General features: G+C 47.8%; 2 protein-coding genes across 2 annotated transcripts in view; both read right to left on the reverse strand.

The window, feature by feature from the left end:
• LOC137570977 (calpain-8-like) overlaps positions 1–4,388 on the reverse strand; it is a 94,018-nt gene extending 89,630 nt beyond the window's left edge. Inside the window, exon 1 of the mRNA XM_068279675.1 lies at positions 4,149–4,388. Within this exon, the coding sequence (XP_068135776.1) occupies positions 4,149–4,388 (240 nt within the window). The remainder of the gene's footprint in view (positions 1–4,148) is intronic.
• Positions 4,389–10,673: 6,285 nt separating this feature from the next.
• LOC137570978 (calpain-8-like) overlaps positions 10,674–27,221 on the reverse strand; it is a 124,309-nt gene continuing 107,761 nt past the window's right edge. Inside the window, exons 18-21 of the mRNA XM_068279676.1 lie at positions 25,798–25,876; positions 24,301–24,417; positions 12,278–12,336; positions 10,674–10,865 (exon numbers count right to left, since the gene is read on the reverse strand). Coding sequence (XP_068135777.1) covers positions 10,842–10,865; positions 12,278–12,336; positions 24,301–24,417; positions 25,798–25,876 — 279 coding nt within the window. The 3' untranslated portion in view covers positions 10,674–10,841. The remainder of the gene's footprint in view (positions 10,866–12,277; positions 12,337–24,300; positions 24,418–25,797; positions 25,877–27,221) is intronic.

Consider the following 27,221-nt stretch of genomic DNA (forward strand, 5'->3'; position numbering starts at 1 on the left):
GGAAAAAGTTTCTGGGGAGAGCACTGAATCACTATACAAATCGATAGCACTAACTTAAGAATGTAACACTAAAGTAAAAGATCTATCCAAGTTTTGCTCAAGTGATAGATCTTTTTCTTTAGAGTTACATTGTTCCATGCACTATCCTGGCCAAGATCAAAATACCTTAAAGAGACTCCGTAACAAAAATTGCATCCTGTTTTTTATCATCCTACAAGTTCCAAAAGCTATTCTAATGTGTTCTGGCTTACTGCAGCACGTTCTACTATCACCATCTCTGTAATAAATCAACTTATTTCTCTCTTGTCAGACTTGTCAGCCTGTGTCTGGAAGGCTGCCAAGTTCTTCAGTGTTGTGGTTCTGTGATGCATCTCCTCCCTCCAGGCCCCTCTCTGCACACTGCCTGTGTATTATTTAGATTAGAGCAGCTTCTCTCCTCTCTCTTATCTTTTACAAGCTGGATAAATCCTCCTCTGAGCTGGCTGGGCTTTCACATACTGAGGAATTACATACAGGAAGAGCTGTCTGCACTCTGCAGGAAGAAACAGCCTGACACTTCAGTGGAAGATAGCTGCAGGGGGAAAGAAACACACAAACGATCTCTTGAGATTCAAAAGGAAGGATGTATACAGCCTGCTTGTGTATGGATGTATTTTCTATGAGTGGACATACTGTACATCAACCTACTTCCTGTTTTGATGGCCATTTTGTTTGTTTATAAACAAACTTTTTAAAACTGTTTTTAACCACTTTTAATGCGGCGAGGAGCGGCAAAATTGTGATAGAGGGTAATAGGAGATGTCCCCTAACGCACTGGTATGTTTACTTTTGTGTGATTTTAACAATACAGATTCTCTTTAAAGTGAACCTGAGATCTAATAAAAGAAAGAAATTATACATATTTGGAGCTTCCTCCATCCCCCTTCATGCTGATCGGTCCCTCGTCCTCCTCCTTCACTGCCTGGATCTTCTGATAGAGGTCCCGGTAATTCCCACAGGCGGTGTGTACTGTGCATGCGCGACTCGGCCGTGCACGCGGTCCAATCGCACTCCTGGCATGCGTGGCTCGGCCGTGCGCGGCCCCATCGCACTCCTGACAATGTGACGGGGAAACACATGCAACCAGATGGCGCCTGCGCCAACGGGCCCCGACTTGCGGAGATATCAGAGCTTTCAGGGGATGGTCCAGGAGGTGGAGGAGGACAGGGAGGGACTGATCAGCACGGGGCTGGAGGAAGCCCCAGATATGTATATTTTCTTTCTTATATTAGATCTCAGGTTCCTTTTAACCTCCCTGGCGTTTTGATTACGTGCGGTGCACGGCCGCGGGAGGGTTTTTTTTACCTTCTTTTTTTTTCATGTAGCTAGCCTAGCGCTAGCTACATGATTCCCCCCTCGCTGCTCTCTCCCTCCCACCCTTCCGATCGCCACCGGCGTTACTACCCATCAGGAAATCCCGTTCTGAACGGTATTTCCTGTAGGGCTTCCCCCGTCGCCATGCCGACGATCGGACTGACGTCATCAAAGTCATTGACGTCATGACGTCAGGGGGAGCCCTGATCCACCCCATAGCGCAGCCTGGAGGTGATTGGCCAGGCTGCGCAAGGGGTCTGCGGGGGGGGGGGGGGGGGGGGAACCCTCTGTCGCAGAGGGTAGCGGCGGATTGGCGGCGATCGGGAAAACACGCAGCTAGCAAAGTGCTAGCTGCGTGTTTAAAAAAAATTATGCAAATCGGCCCACCAGGGCCTGAGCAATCCACCGCGGCATTACTGGACGAGCTGAGCTCGTTCGTAACGCCCAGGTGGTTAAGGGCTGGTTTCCATTGAACCAGCGGGCATCTTGGACACACTTGTGGTAATCAGGGCCGGATTTAGGGCAAGGCCACCTAGGCCTAGGGTACCACAGGAGCAAGGGCACCAAAGCAGCAGGCTAAACTGGTGCAAGCTTGCAAATGCTGCAATGCAGGGAGATCAGGTGAGCACCTGACCACAGTATTCTGCTGCCAGCGGCCTGTGCAGCAGCAACCTCGCTCTCTGTGCATGTTGGCATTGTGACCGGCGGCTATGGACTTGAGCAGCATTGGAGACAGAAAGGAAGAGTAAGCTTTTGCACTGGAGACGAGCAGAGAAATGAGAGACACAGATTGCTGCAGCGGTGTGACGTCGAGCTGGCTGCCTATACTGAAGGAGGGATTAAGGGAGCCATCTGGCTACCTATACTGGAAGGAAAAGGGGGAGGGGTCATCTCGCTACCTATACTGAAGGGGGGGGCGGACACTGACATTGGCCTTGGGCAGTAAAGAGTACAAATCCGGCCTGGTGGTGATGTGAGTATGCATCCGAATCGCTTAGCCTTGCCATGTAGGACTGTAGGCATTCGAGAAACACGACAGATTCTGGCCAGTGGAAACGGGACCCTTCAAAATACTTTTTGATAGGACACGGAGGGTCATTTTTTAATTGGTGAAAGCACTAAATTAAAGGGACTCCAAACACCTCTCATGGGTATGCCTTTAAGACAGACGACTTCCAACAAAGTCGTGCTATGACCCCTCTGGAGGAGCCTCTTGCAATGGCCATGCATGTCACTTCCTTTTCCTGCTTCATTCAGTGATGCACTTCCCTAACAGAGAAGACAGGGGTGACCCGGAAGTTATAACATAGCCAAGATGGCAGCCACGATTTTTAAATTGACATCAAACGAAAACTGTTTGGTGTAGAATGGCGATTCAGCCATCAAATGAAAGAGGAGAGCACAAGCTACAGAAAGGTATGCATCTTTAAGTACTTTGCAGTACTGGTCGGAATCTTAAAGGCATACCCATGAGAGGTGCTCGGAGTCCCTTTAAAGGAGTTATCAGGGGAAAAAAATAACAAATGAGCTTTACTCACTCTGGGCTTTCTCCAGCCCCTTGCAGCCGACTGTCCCACGCTGTCACCTCCGCTCCCCGCCACTGTCCCGCTTTCCCGCACGGTGCAGAGTCTGCACCTGCGCAAATCTCCGCTGTCAATCATGGCCACGGGGTCCGCGGCGAACTGCACAGGTGCAGAACATGATTGACAGCAGCAATTTGCGCAGGCGCAGTAAAGCTGACCCCGCGGTCGGCCTCTGCACCGTGCGGCGAGAGTGGGACAGCGGCGGGAGGCGGAGGTGAGAGCGTGGGACAGTCGGCTGCAAGGGGCTGGAGAAAGCCCCAGGTGAGTAAAGCTCATTTGTTGTTTTTTCCCTGATAACTCCTTTAAGGGCCAGTTCAAACACGCTCCTGCTCGACATCTTGTCTAAATGCTTTTCTGCACACCAGTGGAAAAAACATTTAACGTCTTTTGGTGGCTTCCGGTGGCATGTGGCGTTTTTAACCCCACTGGGGGACATAAAGAGTGATCCTGAAGGCTACATGCTGCTTCCAGGATCACCTGAGCACCGAGCGAGCATACGACATGAGAAATAGGGATAAAAATGTGTTATTTGTATGAACGACGGTAAACAATGATACTGGCTCTGACCATTCATTTGGATGGACAGCCGAAGCTGATGATTACAACCCAGGAAAAGTCCATATGGCAAATGCTTCAAAATCGCCAGAGATTGCTCTGGAGAAGGCTTCAAAAATCATTACAAACGGCAATTCATGATTTTTGGAGGGCCTAGCCCTTAAGGTGGCCACACACCATACATTTTTTTAAATATCTGTTCAATTCAAGAATTGCAATCAGTTTTTTTTTTGACTGGTAAGTTCAAAAATCTGACCAATGTACCACACACCTATGTTCAATTTTCCCCCAGCAATAAATAAAATAATTGAAAGCTCAGAAAAAATTGATTGGAACTGTACATCAAGTAACTGACAATCCATCACACACTATACAATTCTTGATAAGGTTGGTCTGAAATTTCCAACATGTCCAATCTCCCAAAATTGAAAAAAAAAAAAAAAAATCCGAACGGATTTATCGACTGAAAACAAAGAAAAACACTAGATTTTTCGGGACAACCGATTGTAATTATCAAATTGGCGAAAAATTGGATCTTTTAATTGTATGATGTGTGGCCACCTTTAAAGTTGAGAGATAGGTACATACCTGTAATAACAATAATTTCTTCAATGACTACACCAAAAGGCACCAAAAATATAAGCCTCTTCCTCTTACCGTTGGCCTCTTCCACACCAGGCCCTGTGATTTCGGAGAGTGAGGTCCTAGCTCATTGTACCCCAGAGCAGAAGCGCAGGCCGGGAACTGGTCATCTTTGAAGAGAGTCCCGGATGCCAGGCACTGGGCCCGCAGCTCCTCATAGTTCTGGTCCAGGAATATCACCGGGTTCTGTTTGGTTCCCAAACCCTCTGCTGCATCCCTGTCCTTGCTTAGTCTGGCTGCCATCCCATATAGCATACCTGGAGCTCAGAGAGGTACAGTGACTGCTACTCACAAGAACAAGTGGTATAAATGCAGAGCCAGGTGGAAGTCAGACTTGTTGCTGGGGTTGTGCTGGGCGGGGACAGAATCTGAGAGCCAAATCACATAAGTGTAAATATGTGCATAAGGGAAAGCCACCTAAGTATAGATGTATCTGCAGTGTAGGTGGGTGTGCTGAACAAAGACGGACAGCATAATTACTGAACTCTTTTCAGGAAACTAGTTTGACTTGGTCCTGCCTTTACTGCTGTTGTAAAAAAACAGGAACACAGAATGTGATATTTTCAGGCAATGAAAAGCAGAACTATAGTAAAGTCATGTAAAATCCTGCCTTTCCAAGAGATGTATTGGGCCATATGCAAATTCTAGTTGATGAGAAGCTTGCTGCGTGCAAGTTAAGGTGCCCATATTTCTACCGATTTTGAGGCCCTGATTGACCATCTGATTTTATAATTATATTGAATCAGAAGAAAATCGGTGCCACTACAAGAATACCCGATTGTTGTGTTAATCGACTTTGGGCTGAAATCAGTCGAATGTATAGACTGAGCATGCTGGAAAATCTCAGTCCAACGTTTTTCAATTGGGTGGGCGGCGGTAACAATATGTTGAAGACTGACTTATGCGATGGACCCCCGTCAATGTCACCCTAAGTGTAAAATCCCCCCCCCCCGGCAAGTCAGGTGCCTGCTCAGCACCGTGCCGCCCCTGATTTGGGTGCTATCATGGACCATAATGTTAATTCTGGCTATAGCGGCTCAGGAAGAATTGTAACAAAATCACTGTAATTTGCGTACCGGCAGTAACTGGGCCTTGAATTACGCGGCCACAAGGACAATTAGGTAATCAGTCGGGGAATATATTTGTTATATTCCCGGAAATTACCATGTTGTTCAGAAAATATGATGCACTTTTTCTTCCCCAAAACGGGCAGGAAAAAAGTGGGTGCGCCTTATACACCGAATATATGGTAAATGTTGTGCAGAGTGCGCAGAGAGGCAGTACCACATCCAGCACTGCGCTCCTCTCCTACCTCACTCCGGCTTCTCCAAGCGTTCCGGTACTTCTCCAGCAACAGATATAGCTGTACACATTGGCAGCCTGCGGTTCTACAACTTCGGGTCCTCCGTTACGCGTGGCCTTGTGCTTGTCATGTCAGGTCAAGCATGACCCCGGCGCATGTACGCTGCTTGTGTTACAGTAGCTGCACCAATGTGGAAGTACAAGGCCACGTGGAATGGAGGATCCAAATGGGTGATCAAACCAACAAATGTAGAGGGAGCATGGAAGTGGCAGTTTGTGTGGTGCAAAAGAAGCGTTGTTCTTCAAGTCGTAGACTCTCTTATTGAACTGACACTTTACTGTTATAATTTTGTGCCTTATTTAAAGACACACTGAAGCGGAAAAAAAATATGATATAGTGAATTGGTTGTGTACTATGAATAATTACTAGAAGATTAGCAGCAAAGAAAATATTCTCATACTTTTATTTTCAGGTATATAGTGTTTTTTCTAACATTGCATCATTCTCTAATATGTGCAGATTACACAACACTCAGCATTCAAAATGATTCTTTCAGAGCAGTCTGTGAAGTAATGACCTCTCCTCTGCCAGAGGAAAAGTAAATAGTCCAGGAACAGTTGAGATAATAAAAGTCAGATAACAGCCCTCTCCACGACTAACTTAAGCAGGCCATACACTGGCTCGATTCACGGCCGTTTCGACAGCAGATCCGATCCTGGGATCGAATCTGCTGCCAATCGCTTGCGCTAAACGCACCCGCCGATCCGATTCCCTCCCGAAATCGGATCGGTCCGTCGATCGCGCCGTGCGGGAAATTACCCTCGATCGCCCGGCGGTAGGAGCGCGTCGCTTGCGGCGTACGATTCGGGCCCGATCCGAGCATGTATACATTACCTGAAGCTGGCTCTGGGGTCCTCTTCTCTTTGCTGCACCGCATTTCCGCATGTCCCAGTGTACGCTTATACTTCCTGTGTCACTCCGGTGACCAGGAAGTTGAAATAGAGGGCGCTCTATTTGAACTTCCTGGTCACGGAGTAACACAGGAAGCGCCGGGATGGAGCAAGAACAGCGGTGCGGTGCAGTGCGGAGAAGACGCCCGGCAGCCAGCCTCAGGTAATGTATACGGGGGGGGACAGGCGGCAGGAGCAGCTGAACAGATTGTGATCGGTTTCAGGCTGAAATCGATTCACAATCTGTTTGCAGTAAAGGCAGCCATACGATCCCTATCTGATCAGATTCGATCAGATAGGGATCTGTCAGCTGGTCGATCTAATGGCACATCGACCAGTGTATGGCCACCTTTAGTCGGAGAGCTTAATGGATTGTTTGCATAGAGATAACAACTGGAGTTTCTCAACTCTTCCTGTACTGGAAACAATTACACTGATGTATCTGATCTTAATGTTTTATTTCTTAGCTGTGCTACACATACAAATCATAATATCATCATTTTTTTTTCGCTTCAGTGTCTCTTTAATAAAGATACTTTTTGTACATCTGCAGTTAGTGTGTAATTTGATTGCTATTGCAGCACCTGAATCCTGGGTAAATGACATTAAAGAGTACCCAAGGTAAAAATGACAGAGCCTGTCATGCATGTATATAGTTAATTTAGGTTAAACCTGTAACGACTAATTGTACATAGTTACCAATATACTATGTACAGTTAGTCATTAAAAGTATTACCTAAATTAAAGTGAGCAATAGAGAAAGGAGAAGCAGGCACTCCATGGGCTTGATTCCCTAAAGGTGCGTACACACGCACCATGGAAGCCAACAACGGGTCCGCCGGGCCCTCCCGCTGGGCGGACTTTCAGCAGACAGTAGTGCGTGTGTACGGACTGTCGGCGGACTGATAAGGCTCTTCCTGAACGATCCGCTGAGCAGATCATTTAGGAACAGCCTTATCAGTCCGCCGACAGTGCGTACACACGCACTACAGTCTGCTGAAAGTCCGTCCAGCGGGAGGGCCCGGCGGACCCGTTGTTGGCTTCCGTAGTGCGTGTGTACGCACCTTAAGACAAATAGCATGCCTTATCAGAGATAGCATGCCTTATCATCAGGCCAGGATTTACATCACAGGAGCCTATAGGCACAGATCTCCTGACTCACCTTCCATGAACTTACAAACCCCCGCCAAACGGCTGGCCCAGCTGTCACTTCTCCCTTAGTTCCCTTGCTCATCATAGGTAGCTACAGGTGCCCCTTAGTATTAGATAGCCAGAACTATCTTCAGTATTAGGTAGCTAGAGGTGCCCCCAAGTAATAGGTAGCTAGAGTTGCCCCTGACTGAAGGGAGATCTGGTCACTAGCCGAGACCTGGGTGAGTAACCTCTTATTTACACTCCACTTGGAACTCTGCATAGGTAAGGCAGGAGGCAAGCACCTGGGTTGGGGAGTGAGCCGCCTTTCCATCATCAGGTGCCTGTAGGCACATGCCTTCAGTGCCTTACGGTATATCCAGCCCTGTTTATCATAGCAAACTTATGCCTACTAATTGGCAATGAGGAGAGCTTCACTCCATGCTATTTGTCTTAGTGAATCAAGCCCATGTCTCTATCGCTCGTGGTGGCTGTCGGCGTCCCTGTGTTGGTGAGCCGGTTTGCATACTCAGAGAGGTGAGAACAGTGTGATTTTTTTTGCATGCATTCTTGTGTACCTGCCTTTCTTGCAATTTGTAACCTGGCTTCCAGACATTCAACCTTTTTCCTAATATTTGCATCTTGAGTGAGTTCATGTTTGGCTGTGCTCGGTGTCAGCGATGGCGATGATTTGTAGCAGACGTGTGGAGGGGGTGGAGATGACTTCCATGGCATGTGGCTTTTTCTAGTTTAGCCGCACCCAGGATAGGTTTATTTGGAGGACATGAAAGTCTCCTATCTTCTGCCACACCAAAACATTTCTGAGTGCAAATCAACCACTTTTTATACTGTATGTATAGAGAATAGAGATAATAGTATGGTAGGTCACTAGACTATTCTAGGAATAGGACACTAGCCGGATTTCTGGAAAAGCCACAAAGGCATGGCCTTGGGCACTGAAAAAGCAGAAGGGCTGCAGGACTTGGGAGAGATAAGAGGACACATATCATAGTAAATCATTTCTTCTGGTCAGAAGCCACCTTGCTTTGCTTTACACATAGCCCGAATTCCAGAGCTCCGTGCATCTTCCTTACTTCCTGGTGTGCGAGGAGTCACATCTTGCTCTGCTGAATTAAATAAGAACAGCACACATTCATGGGAATATCAGCTCCACTTTAGAACTCCAGCTGTCAGACAGTATAGCTGGTCAGCCACATTCCATTCCTTCTTTTCTGCCCACTGGACTTGTAAATCTCAAGGCTAGTATACACGTGCAACTATTCCGCTCAACTATCGTCCAAACTTGGTCTTTTAGATAGTACATAAGTTGGGCTCGTGTATGCGTGGCAAATGACTAGACGAGCGACTGATAACAGGAGGTTTGCCCGATCCAACTGACAAATCAACTCACACGACTATCGGCTGATATTGTGCAGTTGGTCACGTGTGTACAAGTATTTTGAGCGACTTGTAGTTGTTTAAAATGTAGCCAAAGCATAGCCTGCCATTCCAATTGCTTGCACAGTATTCAAATTAGTTGGTTGTTAAGTTGGTTGGTTGGTCATGTTGTCGGGTTGGTGGTGCACATTGTTGGACATGTGTACGAGCTTTAGTTTAACCTCTTGCTGGATCATTTTAAAGGTATTGTACCATGTTAGCCATCAGTAAAAGTATCAGTAAAAAAGCCTAAAGAAGGCATAGAAATCAAAGCAGCATTTCAATAAGCATGGGTGCATTTTGTTTTTCTCAATAACCTTGTGAAGTTCCAGTGTTATCAGGTCAGAAGCAGTGGATCTGGTGATGGAATTGTCACTGAACAGACCATGTTAATATGTAAAGAGAAGATAGTTTCATTTACAAACCAGAAAAGCAATCTGCTTGCTGATAGCTCAGCCCCATATGGAGGGCAGCGGGTTAAAGTTTTCTTATCAGCTAGTTCAGTGATCTGCAAACTTGGCTCTCCATCTGTTAAAGGGACCTTGAGCAGTGGAAATAAATGAAATCAGTACTTACCTGGGGCTTCCTCTAGCCCCCCCCCCCCCCCCCGTAGGTCACGAGGTCTCCCGGCGTCCTCCTGGCTCACTCCCGGTCCTGCTGCAGAGTTCATCACCGGCGACACCCGCGTCGAGTGTCGGCCCAACACTTCCTGAATGGCGATGCTACCCATTATCCCGGCGGCTGGCGTGACAGTCCTGTGCATGCGCGGTTCAGAGTAAGAAAACCGCGCATGCGCAAGACTGTCACACAGGCCACTGTGATGTCGCGTAGTGTCATACCGGGTGTCGCCGGTAATGAAATCTTCAGCGGGAACAGGAGAGGAGCCAGGAGAACGCCGGGAGACGTAGCGACCTACGGTGGGCTGGAGGTAGTCCCAGGTAAGTACCGATTCAATATATTTCTACTGCTCAGGGTCCCTTTTAAGTCCTACAATGCATTTGTCTTGATGAATCATGACAGTGGCTGTCAGACTCCCACAATGCAATGTGGGATTTGTAGTTCCTTAACAGCTGGAGAGTCAAGTTTGCAGATCACTAAGCTAGTTGATGCCTTTTGATAGCTGAGCAACAGGTCTCTGATTACAGTAGAGCATAGAAGGAGGTGCTGGAAAGAACAAATTCAACCCTATGTACTCTAGCGCTACAGAAGAGTTCAGCGCTACATAAACACATATTATTTATTTGTACAACTCACTGAAGATGTTGGTGCTGGATCAATAGTGAGGGCCCATTCACACTAGAGCATTTTGCCGTGATTTTGGCAAACGCTCAAACGCTAGTGTAATGAAACCCTATGGGCCCGTTCTTACTTGGGTGATTTGCACAAATCACCGCAAATCGGCCAAAAACGCGAAACGCAAACACGTCGCCTGCACCATTTATAGGCGATTTCCCGGCGATCGCGTTTCAGTGCTATAGAAGCGCTAAACGCGATCATGGCAAAATTGACGCAGCGTTCAGTGATTTTTCCGCGTGAAATCGCTGAAAATCACTCCTGCAAAATGCCGGCAAAAATCGCCAGTGTTTTGCGTTTCTAAGTGTGAATGGGGCCTGATACAAATAATAGTCACAAATAAAAGTCTGCTGTGTGTCAAGACTGTAGAAATTCACAGGCGGACAAGCTGTTAAGTGCGGCATTTATTAAAATTCTGAGGCTTCCTGATGCATGGTAGAAATATTCAGACACAGAACATTTATATTGCCTGGCGGACTCAAAGCTCTTGGCTTCTCTCTTGGCTTCCTGGACTCCGGACATCAGTGAACCGCGTTTATAGCAGGCAGATTGTGGCAAGGCGAGGGCAGGCGGCAGGTTCCCGTCATGGGATCTTCATATCAGCGCTGCGCAGAGCCACTGCAGGGAGAGACAATAACAGCTCAGTGCTCCAGCTCTACTCTATGTACTGGTGTGAGTCAGCTATTTCCACCCTCTGCCCCAGGAAACGGCTCAGCTGAGACTTTACTGCTAGTGAAATTACAGAAAGTAATTCTCTCCAGCTCAGCTGTATAGCTACACAGATTTTACCAAACATTCCTCTAGGTGCACACCTCCATTTTAAAATACGCTATAAGCATGTCAGACCTATTGTTTACTTTCTGAATGAATTATCGCTGGCTGTGTCACCATACTCACTGTGTTGCTTAAGAATCTGCAGAGTCATGGTAAGGAGTATAAAAACATAATTTAGAACCAGGAAAGGGAGAGGGGTAGCTTAAAATGCAGTGAGACAAAAAACAGGGACCAGCACATGCTTCTGCTAGGTATTAGTACAGACACAGAGTTAGGCTTATTTTGTACATACTGGGAGTAGCAGAGACCAGCACACGCAGCAGCTAGTTTACTATCAGTACAGACTCAGAATAACAGCTTATACTGTACATACTGGGAGTAGCAGAGATCAGCACACACTGCAGCTAGTTTACTATCAGTACGGGCTCAGAGTAACAGCTTATACTGTACATACTGGGAGTAGCAGAGATCAGCACATGCAGCAGCTAGTTTACTATCAGTACAGGCACAGAGTGACGCCTTATACTGTACATACTGCAGGTAGCAGAGATCATACACTGCAGCTTGTTTACTATCAGTACAGGCACAGAGTAATGTATATATATAATAGAGTAAGTGCCTCAACCTTCAAGCAAGAAGAAGAAGTAGCGCCCTGCCCCCAGGGCTGGTCCAAGCAAGAAGAAGGGGCCGGTCCAAGCAAGAAGAAGAAGTAGCACCCTGCCCCCAGGGGCGGTCCTAGACTTACCGCCAAGCTGGAGGGGGTAGCGGCATAAGTGTGGTGGTGGGGGTGCGACCCGCACCAGGTGGGGTGACCCCAGCCGCCCTAGAGGGGGTGCGCTGTAATGGAGGGGAGAGCCACAGCCGCGGTGAGGGCAGCTCAACCTCTCCCTCCCTTCCTCTCCCCGGGTCGCCCTCCATGCTCTCCCCTCCAGACTGCAGAGTAATGCGCAGGTAAGCGCTATACACAGCTACTCACCTCCCTGGTTCCAATCGCCGATCACTCGCTGCCGGCCGGTCTCCTCTCTGCATACCCACTGATACACACGCAGCTTCCTGTTTAGCAGGAAGCAACGTGTGTATCAGCGATTGACTATGCAAGAGGAGGAGACCAGCGGCGAGTGAGCGGCGATTGGAACCAGGGAGGTGAGTAGGTGTGTATAGCGCTTCCCTGCGCATTACTCACATGCAAAATTTTGGCCCATCACTGATTGACACCATCATTTAAAAGAGCATAGTATAAAAAAGTAGTACGTTACCTCAGATAAGGACAGGCTGATATTTCCACTCTTGTTTGTATCCAGGAGGTCAAACATCTCTGAGGAAACAATAACATACCACAGATGTCATTATAACACCATAAATACTTTGCTTGTCCAGGCCTGAAGGAACGGAAGCGATGCAAGAAACACATTTTATTTACCAATTTTCTATGATTAGAGGGGAAGTATTTTCAACCCTCACATGGGTCATGTTAGACGTTAGGCGTGAGAGAGACTGAATCAGGGTCGGACTGGGACACTGGGGGCCCACCAAAGAAATTTCAACCTGGGGCCCACACATCCCATGATTGCGGTGAACAAAGGGCGTGGCCATGCACCGGAAGGTGGGCGTGGTCATGATGTATTATGGACAGGGCCAAATGTACATGATCTTAGCAGCATTGTAATTCAGAGACACGGCTGCCCAGCAAAACTTTGCATAGAGTCCCCTCCTTCAATGTAAAGTAATGTCCTACTTTGCAGAGGTTGCGACTGCATTGGGGCCCTTGGGCCAAAGGGGCCCCGGAGGGCCCTCCCTCAACTACTGTATTACCTCTCTATTGGTCCTGTGCTCATAATAATCACTATAGATACTTTGAACAGTGGTAATCATTAACAAGCTATTTCCCATCCCCTTCTTGCACCTCTGACACTGTAGTTGCCATTGGCAAGTTTTGGTGCGTCATATCAATTGTTATGTATAGAGTACTTGGGGGGGCCCATTGTAAAATTTGCTTCGAGGCCTACAGCTCCTTAGCTACGCCACTGCTCTCAGCATGAGTGATTACAGCACTGAGAAGAGAATTTTTGTGCTGCAGGCAGCAATTGCAGCTCTGTCAGACAAGGAGGGGGGCCCACCAGAGACCAGGAGGCGGGGCCCACCGAAGGAAAAAACTGTACTACTGTGGCCCAGTCCGACCCTGAACTGAATACATCAGTCGCTCAGTCTCTCTTGGACAGATTTGGCCATTTGCTTTATTATAGTGGGGAGGGAGTCCTCTTACTTATTTATACCCCTTTCCTTCCTGTTTAGCTAAACATAATTAGTTTTTCATTAGGGTGGCCCAGGGGCCATATCAGTGAGATCTTTCACCATACATGGCCAATTTGAATGATTAAAAATATGTAGGGAGTAGATAATCAAGATGGAAGACCCAAGGATAGTGTGTAGAACTCCAAAGAATATACCATATATACTTGAATATAAGCTGACCCGATTATAAACTGAACTTTTACCCAAAAAACTTGAAAAAGTAAAAAATAAAAAAATTGATTTGGGTATAAGCCGAAGGTGGGGAATTTGAGGTTTTTCAGTAGCTGAGTAGTAGAAATGAACATGCGCTGAAAAACTAGGAATCCCATTTTCGGAAAATGAATGAATCCTTTTTATTGCAGGTAGGCTATATTCTAAGAAGCAGACTAAGAAAATGCTTTAACCTGCCTGGCGTTCTATTAAGATCGCCAGGCAGGCTGCGGGAGGTTTTTTTTTTAATAAAAAAAAAACTATTTCATGCAGCCAACTGAAAGTTGGCTGCATGAAAGCCCACTAGAGGGCGCTCCGGAGGCGTTCTTCCGATCGCCTCCGGCGCCCAGAATAAACAAGGAAGGCCGCAATGAGCGGCCTTCCTTGTTTTGCTTACATCGTCGCCATAGCGACGAGCGGAGTGACGTCATCAACGTCAGCCGACGTCCTGACGTCAGCCGCCTCCGATCCAGCCCTTAGCGCTGGCCGGAACTTTTTGTTCCGGCTACGCTGGGCTCAGGCGGCTGGGGGGACCCTCTTTCGCCGCTGCTCGCGGCGGATCGCCGCAGAGCGGCGGCGATCAGGCAGCACACGCGGCTGGCAAAGTGCCGGCTGCGTGTGCTGCACTTTATTTCAGCCAAATCGGCCCAGCAGGGCCTGAGCGGCAGGCTCCGGCGGTACTGGACGAGCTGAGCTCGTCCAGACCGCCCAGCAGGTTAAGATACTCAAGCATTGGAAGTATGCATGGTTTTCAAAGGATTTGCTGTCATTCATGTCACTTTTAGAAGGAAGAAAGAAGTAATATTGGCCTTAGTCAATTCACTAAGATTATGCTGGAGATAATAAGGCAAGAGAAAACTTACCATTAAGGATAAATAATTTCTGGTTTCTCATAGGTATAGAAAGTTACAAAATTTGCTTTATTTTGGAAATTCGTATATCAAAATTGCAGACCAACCAATTAAAATCATTTAAAACACGGCCAGGATAGAGCGCTCACTCAATAAATCACACCATGCACACTCATACAGTCATACACCCCTTCTGGTACCGGTACCATATGTCCTTCTCTTCAGAGAGGGGGAGATAGTTTAAGTGTAGGTAGAAATAATTGAACAACTTCAGCTTGCAATATTGCAGTAACGGATTGTGCCTGTGTATGGAGTGATCTCACCACAAGCTTTATATCCTGTCGGTTTCCGTCTCAACTCCGGATTCCACCATCTACAGGACTGCTACAAGGTGTTTGATTGCTGCCCAGATTACGGTAATCCTCGGTGGTCGGCTGTCTCGCTCGACCCAGTCCGCAAGAGCCTTCTCGGGGAGCAGACGCTGACCTCATATCACGCTGCTACAGCTGCCGCCGATAGTTAGGAGCGTTCAAGGCCGCGGGATTTGCACCCGCCCATTGACGCATTGCGCCCGCCCACTTGCGACCTTCGTCAGAATGTGCGCCTTACCACCACACCTCGATCTTGCCTTATTAAGGTGTAGAGATAAGTTTTCACATTGAGAGAGTTATCTTATCACTTCAGTCCTTAAGTTACCTCCTCTGTAGTTATTTGCACATGCAGTTCATTAACAGCCTGGCCCATATTCAATTCACTTCTTCTCCTGGGTTTTCTCCTAGGAGATAATTTTTCATCTTTTGATTTAAAATAACTTTTAGGCACTTTGCAATGGAAAAAGTACCAAAAAGTAGGTGAGAAAGTACTGTCGAAATTATTTTATTTATTTGTTTTCTTGCTGGTGGTTTAAACTGCATTTTACTTACAAGTTGTGTAAATATCCCCTAGGAGAAAACTCAGGTGAAAAAGAGAATTGTATATGGCCCCGTGTCTTTAACTTTAGAATTCTGGAGTTATTTTAAGGATTGAAGAGTTAACTTTAGAGATCTCTCCTTAAAGACAACCTGTACTGAGAGAAGCCTCCCCTGGGGGATACTCACCTCGGGTGGGGGAAGCCTCCAGATCCTATTGCGGCTTCCCCCGTCTTCCTCGGTCCCACGGCGGTGGCGATAAAGCTCCCTGAACAGCGGGGATATAAATATTTACCTTCCCGGCTCCAGCGCAGGCGCAGTATCGGCTCTCCGCCTCGGAGATAGGTGGAAATAGCCGATCGCTGTCGGGATGCTCTACTGCGCAGCTGCAAGTCTCCTGCGCCTGCGTAGTAGAGCGTACCCGACAGAGATCAGCTATTTTCACCTATCTCCGTGCGGAGAGCAGCAACAGCGCCCCCCGCTGGAGCCAGGAAAGGTAAATAAATTGGCGCTTGTCAGGCTTTTCGAGGGAGGATTGCCGGTCGGACACTTACGGGGAGCCAGCGCTGGATTGCCTGCAGCTACAGTGGAGGGGGAAGCCTCATTGGGACCCTGAGGCTTCCCCCTCCCGGGGTGAGTACCCCCCAGGGGAACTTTTTTTTTGTTACAGGTTCTCTTTAACTTAACCACTTGAGGACCAGGGGATTTTTCCCTGCACTGTGCTCTTCAGCCCCCAGCACAGAACGTGATTGCTGCAGGGCGATCAGACCCCCCCCCCTTTTTCCCCACTAGGGGGATATCCTGCTGGGGGGGGTCTGATCGCCGCCGCCTGTTTGTGCCTTGCGGGGGTGCTCCTCAAAGCCCCCCTCCGCAGCGCTATTTTGCCCTCCCTCTCCTTCCCTCCCTCCCCTTCTCTCTATGGGCGGTACAGGACGGCGATCCGTCCTGTACCGCCTCTGATAGGCTTCAGCCTATCAGATGCCGGCGATCTCCGGCCAATCAGAGGCTGGGGACCGCCGATCTCCTTTACGGTGCTGCTGCGACAGCAGCGCCGTACGCTGTAAACACCGGGGATTTCTTCCCCGCGTGTTTACAATTAGCCTGCGAGCCGCGATCGGAGGCTCGCAGGCTGTTCACGGAGACCCCCTCCATGAACTGACATGGAACGGCCGCTCGAACTGACATGGAGTGGCCGTTTCCATGGAAACCCACTTACGACCAGCCGCCGCCTATCGGTGTTAGGCGGTCGTTAAGTGGTTAAAGACAGAAAAGTTAATTTTAGGTTTGCCTGAGGTAAAATGTTTCCTGAATACTACATGCCTTATCACCATGGAGGTGATAACTCTAGAAACGTTATTAAAAACAGGAGATAAGCTTAGTGAATTAAGGCCATTATCTCCAGGAGACACTGGCCTTGACATAGGAGATTAAAGGCCATTAGATGACCATGTGCGGTGTGCCGCTGTACTGCCCCTCGCCAAACCAGAGCAGAATGTGTGCCTTCTGAGTAACCCCCACCCCGGAATAAGCAGAGCGCTGTGTGGTTGCTTGGTCCGTGTTTTGATCCCTGCAGTGCTAGTGCACGTGGTGACAGGCGCCACTAGATGGTATCATAGCGAGGATGACACCATCTAGTGGCGCCTGTCCCTACGTGCACTAGCACTGCGGAATTTACAGCAATGAAAAAGCGGCATGGACCCGTAAGAAGAGGGGTAACAATAGGGGATGCGAGCCATGCAGCCGCGGGGGGCCCCAGGGTCCCTCTGGGGCCCACTCAGGCTGTTTGGGGGGGGGGCGAGGGGTCGCTGCATGAGGGGAGAGCATTGGACATTGGCGGGGAGGGGGGGGGCGGTCCCCCTCCCTCACCTCGTGCTCTCCTCTCAGCGCGCTCCCCTCCAGCATCAATTACATTGCGAGCAGTGGCGGGCAGCAACACATAACGTCATGTGGAGGTTCCGCTCTCTCAGCGTCTGACACTACTTCCTGTTTAACCTCCCTGGCGGTATGATTATTTCCAGATGTTATTGTCCAAAAGCAGTGCAATTTTTTCACAAGCTTTAATGCTGGGGATACACGGTACGTTTCTGTACCGTGTATCGACCAGCTGATCCGGCCAGCTGATAATATTCAGCTGGCCTGATCATGCCGCTCGACCCGCGCCCGCTCGATTCCCGCCGGGGGACAATGGCAGGGAATCGAGCGGTGATAAGAAAGTGCCGGCGGGGACGAGCAGCAATCGATCCACGCGCACGAGCGGACGAGCGGGGATGCGCCGGCATCAAGCCACTGGCTCGATCCGGCGCATAAAACGAGCCGTGTATGCACGGCATAAGACCCTAAAAATCATACCGCTAGATAGCTCTGTGGCAGCCCTACACATTCCACACCTGCGATGGATCCAACTCGGGATTACCAATCTGAGCTGCAGATTTCCGTCCCGAGCCTGACTTGGGGTTACTGTTAAGCAAGTAACGTGAGGCTCTTAGAGAACGGAGACCTCCAGATGATGTTATGTGTTGCTGCCCCTGTCTGACCCCTCTGTCTTCCCCCCCCCCCCAAGAGGGCACCTGGGGGGGGCTCAGATTTTTTTCAGGGGGGCCTGGGGATTTCTAGTTACGCCCCTGCCCGTAAGCATACAAGTTACAAAGGAATCATTGCAGCATCGCAGCACAGAGTGGTAGGCAACCACACAATGCTCTGCTTATGCCGGGGGTGGGGTACACTCGGAAGGCACACATTCTGCTCCGCCCTGGTGGGGGGCAGCAGAGCGGCACACAGCCACTTAACAGCCGATAATCTCCATGGGGGGGGGGTCAGCAACAAAAAGGGTACCCTGGTTTTCAACCACTTTTTTGCATACCTCCCAACTTTTTGAAATAAGAAAGAGTGACACTTAAGCCACGCCCCTGCCACTACCCTAGTCACCCCCCCCCCCCATACACCCCTAGTCACGCATACCATAAAGATTTTATAGGAAAAAAATATGTTATTTTATAATTAAAACCACACTGGTCCTTTCTATCCTGGCTCATTTTCCTTCATATTAATATATGACAATAACGAAATATATCAGTTTAAAGGATGGGAATAAATTTTGAATCAATTAAACACATTTTTCAGTAGATAAAAGTCATATATTTACACAGGCGGGATCCGTGATTGTTCCGCCCAAATTGAGACTGTTGGCCCCTATGCTTTTGCTCTCAAAAACTTGGCTTATACTCGAGTATACATGGTATATATTTTCATTTATTACCAATTAAAAAAAAATCAAGGAATTGTTGAAGCCTATGTAGCCATTCCAAAACATATGATAGTTGATAGTGTTGAACAATTGAACAAAAAATTGTGAGGATCCGCCTGGCTGCCTGCGCAGACAGGCAGCCTTTTGACCACTGTTCAGGTCTGCATACTGCAGGTCTCTGGAAGAGAGACCTTTTGTCAGTTGTGCAGCTTGCTGCTGAGGAATTTGCATATGTTTGTCATGTAGATTGCTTAGCCACATCCTTTGTGGGCTTGCTCTATAAAGAGCTATGTTTCCCACAGTAAGTGGCTGGTCATAAGAGTTAGTCGTGTGGAACACTCGCCTGGAGTGTCAGCCTTGCTCTTTGTTTAAATATTAGCCTAGAGTAATTCCTGGGACTGCACTAGACAGGTTTCCCTAGTGCAGTTAGGATTGCTTATCTGTTTTGTTTGTCTGTTGCGATTGTCCTGTCCCAGTGGTGGTCGACAGGAAATCGTTCTGTGTGTCTGGGTGCTAACCGGAACAGCGGTTGTTACTGGTAGCCCCTTCTGATCTGTTTCCCTGGATCGCACTAGTCACTTGCGCTAGTGCTGTGGATCCTTCTGCTCTGTCTTCCTGGATCGCGCTAGCCACTTTTGCTAGTGCTGTGGATCCTCTCGTTCGCTTATTCATGTTTTCGTGTGTCTGTCTTGTCTGCTACGAACGCTTGCTGGAGGCTCAGTGAGGTAACCGTTAAGCAAGCGCTCGCAACCTCTGTTTCATGTTTGTCTGTCAGTGGTTAGTTAGGCGTGTTTGTCTCTATTGTGCTTATCACGTGGAGACCGCGCATAAATGCGTGCACTGTTGCGAATGAGTGCGGTGTTCACGTTTAGCTAGCGTTTGTTATTTTCCGTGTCTCCTCATTGTATGATTTGCTGCGCCTTTGCTACTCTCGTGCTCTGCCTTGCTGTAGCCTTGTGTCACCTCTGGCAATCGTCTCTCCCGCGATTGCGTTCCTGCTTCCTATCTGCTGTTGTGTATGCACCGTCGCGGGTTGGCGACTAGTTTGGTGCACACACATACAATCTGTCGCTTTGCTCTCTCTCTCCTTCAGGGCTATCTTGCCCTGCGTTCCATCCCTTCGTGCAATTCCTGTCTGGCGTGTGTGGCAGGGCAGAGGAGCTGTTCCTCTGCACTCCACAGCTCCATCTGTTGACAGGAATTTCCCTCTACAGGTGCATTGCACCTTTTGCTGGGTTTCCCCCAAATGATACGCTTGTGGAGGATTTCCGCTGTGTCAGCGCACGTCTTGTGTGTGCTGATCACAGAGAGAATCCCACAATTGTTACAGTATGACCAGCCAAACCAAAATTCCCAGAGTAGAGGGAATTTCTGATTTGTACGATTTTGTCGAGTATGGGTCCTGTGTCTTTAAGAGCTTTAAAAGGCTAAACTCAGAGACCAAAGCGGAATTTCTCTCTGAATGTGTGAGGTTTTGCCTGAATCCCACCTTTCAGATTACTGATCCGTCCACGTCGGCTCTTCAGTTTGCCTATGTGCTCTTAAAAGACGATTTGTTCACCTGGGCGTATGATGTGCGAAAAAACAATTCTTGGAATGATAATCTGTATCAGTTTCTTGCAGTGATATTCTCTCACTGGTTTAAACTGCCTGGCTTACCACCTGCTCTAATTGAATGTGTAGCTGCTGATAAGTCAGCTGATCTTTCCCTTCCATGCAAAACCATTCAGTATGATAATGATGTTTACCATGATGTTGATCTGTCTCTGGGTTTTTTGCCTCAATCCAAAGCTTATGTGGATCCTACTATAGGTAGGATCGCACACTATATTAAAGCAGTTAAAAAATCTGTTCTTGTTCCTGAACTCCACCCATATGGAGATCATCTGGCCTGTTTGAACCTCCATTTGCCTCATGGGACATTGGGGCCTTAATGGAGGAATTTGATTTTGATTGGAAAGCCTTTTGCAATTTTTACATCGCAAAAAGCGAAGATGTCTTGAATGATTGTCTCGATTCTATGTACCTTTTGATTGATTCCGATGAATGTGACGAGGGTGATGTGGATCTGATAATTTATGTATGGCAGACGATTTTGGATGAGTTGCACACACACCAACCAATTGATTCCAATAAAGAGACATCGTTGTCGGATGATTGTTCCTGCCTTTCTGGGGTAAAGCATGTGAGTCGTGAATCTGTGCGATCTGATGCCTGTTTCTCTGATGTTCCTGCAGATTGTGATCAGCATAAATGTGCCAGTTTTCTCAAGGATGTGTGGGACCCCTTATCATTTAGAAACAGATCTTTAAGATCTTCCATCTGTGATCCTGCCATGGGGAAAATTCCTAAATTATGCAGCATCAAAAGTAAAATTAATATGTCTAATAAAGTTTTTCCTGATGTTATCGCTATTTCTACTGCAGATGCGTCTTTGTCTCACCCTGTTGACACCTGTAAGGGCCCGTTGCCTGGTGACAGTTGCTCCAGTGTTTCTGTCCTGAACGCCTTACAGTCTGCCCCGCAGATCGCGGAGGTTTGCGCTATGGAAGCGTCAGTTTTACAACCTGAAGCGATTTTTGATTTGCAAGTTTTGCGTTCTAACTCCTCGGATTTGACATTGTTAGCCGAATCTAAGAGTGAGACAGCGCTTCGGTTTTGCGAATCTGACTCTGAAGCATTTTTGCTGGGTCCAGAGAAAGTTTCTCTGAGCCTGCCCTGTACCATGAATAACAATATGATGTCCGATCACACTGACATTTGCGAGTCCCTTTCTTGTTCTGAGGAAAATGCTGATTCTGCACCCTGTACTCTGGATGAGTTAATATGGCCTTGTTTAGAGTCTCCGGCAGTGTCCCTAGAGGCTCGTCTAGGTATTGCCACTATACTCACCTGTTTTTCTGCAGTTTTGGAGTTGCAAGCTAGTTTGACTGCTACGCAGAATTCTGGGTGCAGCGAGATTAAAGTTAGGGAGTCAGTGTGTGTTCCAGTAAATATTCCTGTACGTTCCGCTCATGATGATGAAATTCAGTCACAGTTTATGGTGGAACCTTCCCTGGGACATCTGCCCTGTCCACAAAATAAAGTTCCAGTTTTGCCCTGTAACATGGATAGTTCAGAATCCTTCTTAGAAAACTTGAAAAATGATGTTCCTGAGGTCTTGCCTGATGTCCTGGAGACCTCCGAGTTCCTCCCAAAGGGTGCAGAACTTGTAGGAGATGTCTCCTGCCCCCCAAGCCCTTCTGAGGTGTTGCCCACTTCAGTAGGCATTGCTGCCTTGCTGGCTACTTTTTCAGCTCTGGTGGAGCTTCAGTTATGCGTAGTCAATGATGAGTTTTTGTCAGATACCATTACAGTCACTGAGACTTCTAAGCCTGAGTCCGAATTTTTTTTTGAAAGTCCAGTGCTTGAGACCACTGCTCATGATGATCCTCTGCCCGGTACTGGTTTTGGTCCTGTGGTGCCGGACTCTGAGGTTGGCAGTTCCCCGACATGTTCTGAGGTTTCTCCTGTGCTGGTGTACCCCAATGTGCTCTGTGACCCAGAAAGCCCAGGTGTGCCTCGGTTACCAGCATGCTCAGATGCTTCCTCGGTGGAGACATGCTCTGATATGGCCTGCCTGCTTGCATGCCCAGAAGTGGTCCCTGAAAGTCTTGATCTTGATGGGTGTCCTCGTAATTCTAAATCCGGAATTGTCATTGGTTCCATAGGGGTTCTTGATAGTTCTCCATGTGAGCCTGGTGATTGTTCTGCCCTCTTGGGATCTCTGTGGAGCTTCAAAAGGTTCTGGGAGATTCCGGGAGAAATTTTGCTTGGTACCCTGGATAAGATCAACAGTGGCTTTTGTGTTGTAAGGGACACTTCGAACAGGTATTGTGGCAGGTTTGGTATTTTCGGACGCTCCTTGGAAGGTGGTGGGTATTGTCTGGAGGGTGTCGATGGCTTCTTCTCTGGCGTTCACAGTCCTGATGGGTGTTATACTGAGACTGGTAGTACTGATGGACATGTTTCGGTGGTGTTTGCTTCCGATGAGGTCGGTTTCAGCTGGACTGACTCTGGAATTGGGCCTTGTCGGGCTGTCCTGACCCACGTGAGTCTTCAGTTAGAGTCTTTTGCAAGTATCAGGTTGGAGGGTCATCTGGAATCCGACCCTAGAGGGGGGGGGGGGGGGTACTGTGAGGATCCTGCGCAGACAGGCAGCCTTTTGACCACTGTTCAGGTCTGCATCCTGCAGGTCTCTGGAAGAGAGACCTTTTGTCAGTTGTGCAGCTTGCTGCTGAGGAATTTGCATATGTTTGTCATGCAGATTGCCTAGCCACATCCTTTGTGGGCTTGCTCTATAAAGAGCTATGTTTCCCACAGTAAGTGGCTGGTCATAAGAGTTAGTCCTGTGGAACACTCGCCTGGAGTGTCAGCCTTGCTCTTTGTTTAAAGATTAGCCTAGAGTAATTCCTGGGGCTGGGACTGCACTAGGCAGGTTTCCCTAGTGCAGTTAGGATTGCTTATCTGTTTTGTTTGTCTGTTGCGATTGTCCTGTCCCAGCGGTGGTCGACAGGACATCGTTCTGTGTGTCTGGGTGCTAACCGGAACAGCGGTTGTTACTGGTAGCCCCTTCTGATCTGTTTCCCTGGATCGCACCAGCCTCTTGCGCTAGTGCTGTGGATCCTTCTGTTCTGCTACTCTGTACTTGGATCGCACTAGCATCTTGCGCTAGTGCTGTGGATCCTTCTGTTCTGCTACTCTGTACCTGGATCGCACTAGCATCTTGCGCTAGCGCTGTGGATCCTTCTGTTCTGTCTTCCTGGATTGCGCTAGTCACTTGCGCTAGTGCTGTGGATCCTCTCGTTCGCTTATTCATGTTTTCGTGTGTCTGTCTTGTCTGCTACGAACGCTTGCTGGAGGCTCGGTGAGGTAACCGTTAAGCAAGCGCTCGCGTGCTCTGTTTCATGTTTGTCTGTCGGTGGTTAGTTAGGCGTGTTTGTCTCTATTGTGCTTATCACGTGGAGAGACCGCGCATAAACGCGTGCACTGTTGCGAATGAGTGCGGTGTTCGCGTTTAGCAAGCGTTTGTTATTTTCCGTGTCTCCTCATTGTATGATTTGCTGCGCCTTTGCTACTCTCGTGCTCTGCCTTGCTGTAGCCTTGTGTCACCTCTGGCAATCGCCTCTCCCGCGATTGCGTTCCTGCTTCCTATCTGCTGTTGTGTATGCACTGTTGCGGTTTAGTTTGGTGCACACACATACAATCTGTCGCTTTGCTCTCTCTCTCCTTCAGGGCTATCTTGCCCTGCGTTCCATCCCTTCGTGCAATTCCTGTCTGGCGTGTGTGGCAGGGCAGAGGAGCTGTTCCTCTGCACGCCACAGCTCCATCTGTCGACAGGAATTTCCCTCTACAGGTGCATTGCACCTTTTGCTGGGTTTCCCGCAAATTATACACTTGTGGAGGATTTCCGCTGTGTCAGCGCACGTCTTGTGTGCGCTGATCACGGAGAGAATCCCACAATCGTTACAAAAATCTTTTTAACCTGCTAATTAGCTTCATCCATGAGGTGGTAGTTGGGGCTTGCAAATTCTTAATAACTAACACAGCTGCTAGTTCAATGGATCAGCTGCTAAAAGCTTTGATTTGCTAACTGGAAGGTCTGCCTCCTGGGTGGGTGGGGCTAATAAGTGTATTAGCAAATAGCAGAATGTTTGTCAGATCACCAGAGGTTGAGCTATTCATTCATAAGATTTGCAGTATGGAGCAGCGCACGAATCTGTCTTATTACTCACTGAACAGCATCTCCAGGCGCATCAAGCATGCAATAAAATCTTCAAAATGTACGGACAGCCCGCCAGAGACGTATCGCTGGATAATTGCCTCCTGGATCCGGACATTGAGGCTGAAACCTGTCAGACAGATCATAAACATTATAATATCTGACTGAATGCATAACTCCATTTCGATTACCTATTAGTTTTAAAGTGAACCGAGCATCATTTTTAACACCCAGGGCAGCTCTATAGCAAATTAAAAATGCGGTTTATTATTAAAAAAAACTTTCAATTTACCTTATGTTTTTACATCTAAGGGTTAAAATAGCCACTTTGTCCATCCACAAAGGACCTGCGGTCGCTGAGCAGGAGATTGTTGAACACAGATAAGAAATCACCTCATTAGACTTAACTGACCACAAACAAACCCCCATTGTACTTCAAACAGAAAACATCAGTTACAGTTGACGAATTTCACACCTAGCCTGGACAATGCTAGTTGTAAAATAGCAGGGGGTTGAGCTTCTGAACAATGGCAGCCCTTGCAGCTATTTGAAGCCAGGAGCTGCTTAGTTCACTTTAAGCACAATTTTTAAGCTTAAGGGAAAGTGGTCCCTTTCATCTGGGAGGTCGGTGCTGGAGCCAAAACCACTCTGAGCCCAAAGCTGGTTCTTTGATGAGGCAAGGTGATGGGTGTGCCTCAGGGTGACAGCCAGTAGGGGGCGATACCATGACAAACACGGAAGTGCACCCATTGTGACAGCGACGGTGACCCTGAATTATTAACAATTCATTGGCCATACCTATTGATAACCTTACCCTATTTATTATAGTACCTTATCAGCTCTTTAACTACTTGAGGACCGCAGGGTTAATCCCCATTAAAGACCAGGCCCTTTTTCATGAAATTGGCCACTGCAGCATTAAGGCCGTGCTGCAGGGCCGTACAACTCAGCACACAAGTGATCCTCCCCTTTTCTCCCCACCAACAGAGATCTCTGTTGGTGGGGTCTGATCGCTCCCCCAATGTTTATTTTTTTTTATTAATATTTATATCATTTATTTTTAAATAAAATTATGTTTTTTTTTTATTATTACAGCCCCGCTCCCTCCCTCCCCCCACCGGCCAATCAGCGTGATCGGCTGTCATAGGCCTCAGCCTATGACAGTGGATCACTTCTGCTTCTGCACCCCAGTAAAGCGCTGCTGCTGATCGCAGTGCTGTACAAAGTAATTAGACGGCGAAACCGCCCTCTATCACCGCTCGGAGACTGAAGGCATAGCGGAGCTCCGCCTTCCAAGCAGGAGATGCGCGCACAGCCTGCGCGCGATCTCCTGCTAGCCCCATAGACGGCCGTGGGCGTGGAGCGGTCCTGGGGCTGCCGCACTGCTCACCCAATTGGCATGGAGCAGTCGGCAAGTAGTTAATAAGTATGCTGGTGAAAAAAATCTGTTAATGCAGAAGATTTAGAGGCATTTGTATGGAGAGCAGCATCACATTGCGCAATCGGTCACCTGCGCTCTGCAAGGCGTTTCGCATCTCATGGGCGTCGATGGATCCCGAGTCATTGCCGTCCACTTCAAGGAAGATTTTCTATGAAGACAATGGTGGAAAACGATACTTACTACAAGTGAGTTTTGAGGTATACTGAATTTTTTTAGATGCCAGTAGAATCGTCTCTCTCCCCAACCCAGCCATTTTGTCACGAGTTCAGCAGTTGGCAAAGTACAGTACATTGCTGCAAGTGTCATAAAGTGAACTATGTTCTTTTATGCATGATATACCGTATTTTTCAGACTATAAGATGCTCCAGGCAATGGCCAATCAGTGCACTGACTGCTACTGACCAAATGCACTGATTGGCCCCAATGACGGAGCCGTGGTTCCACCCACGAGACCATCAGCACCTTTCACTAGCAGTCTCCAGCATTGCCGCTCACTCGATTGGCCATGGATACATGACGCCAGCGTCTGCAGCTCAGCAGTTGGGCACGCTGCACTCACTGCGGACATTGGGAAAAGCTGATGAAAGGCAACAGCAACCCCCCAGTCAGAGTGAGCCTCCATGCCCATAGCTCCACCGGTGCTCCCCTCTCGGTCCAACCGGCTGCAGTATGTATTTGTGGGGGGAGACCTGGCGCTATATTCAGACCATAAGATGCAGTGACTTTTCTACCTCTTTTTTGGGGGAGAAAAAGTGAGTCTTATGATCCGAAAAATACGATATTACACAAAGATGGGGAAAAATAAGGTCTCCTGGTTTGGTTGTGGGGCTTTTAAGGTGCACATTAACAGTCCAATTTTTTCATCAGATACGATCTTTCGACGCGATTTGAATGATCGTAACTAATCGGAAAGCAATTATTGATTGTTCACGTTTACTGAACGATTCTTTCTTCAAAATCGATCATAAAATCCATCTTTCGGATCGATTTTATCCTATTTAGTAATCGACCAAAGAATCATTTCCTATCGATTGCCTTCATAAATGGCCAATTTTTATACAATTTGATCATTAAAATCTATCAATCCCCATACTTAAAGGACCTCTGTTGAGAAAATCTTAAAATTTTAAATATATCTGAACAGATACAAATACGAAGTACATTTCTTCCAGAGTAAAATGAGCCATAAATTACTTTTCTCCTATGTTGCTGTCACTTACAGTAAGTAGTAGAAATCTGACGGAACCGACAGGTTTTGGACTAGCCCATCTCCTCATGAGGGCTCACAGGGATTTTTTTATTTTCACAATGCACTTAGCGAATTTCATTTGCTCCGTCCAACTGTCCAAAAAAAAGTGTAAGGTGAGCAGGGCAGCATCTTTGTATAAATCTTTTTCAGGGAGATTCTTTATAAAGAATAAAGGTCATGCTGAGAATCCCCTATAGAGAGATGGACTAGCCCAAAACCTGTCGGTAATGTCAGATTTCTACTA

This window comes from Hyperolius riggenbachi, chromosome 4 (genome assembly GCF_040937935.1).
Source record: "Hyperolius riggenbachi isolate aHypRig1 chromosome 4, aHypRig1.pri, whole genome shotgun sequence".
NCBI classification, from domain to species: Eukaryota; Metazoa; Chordata; class Amphibia; order Anura; family Hyperoliidae; genus Hyperolius; species Hyperolius riggenbachi.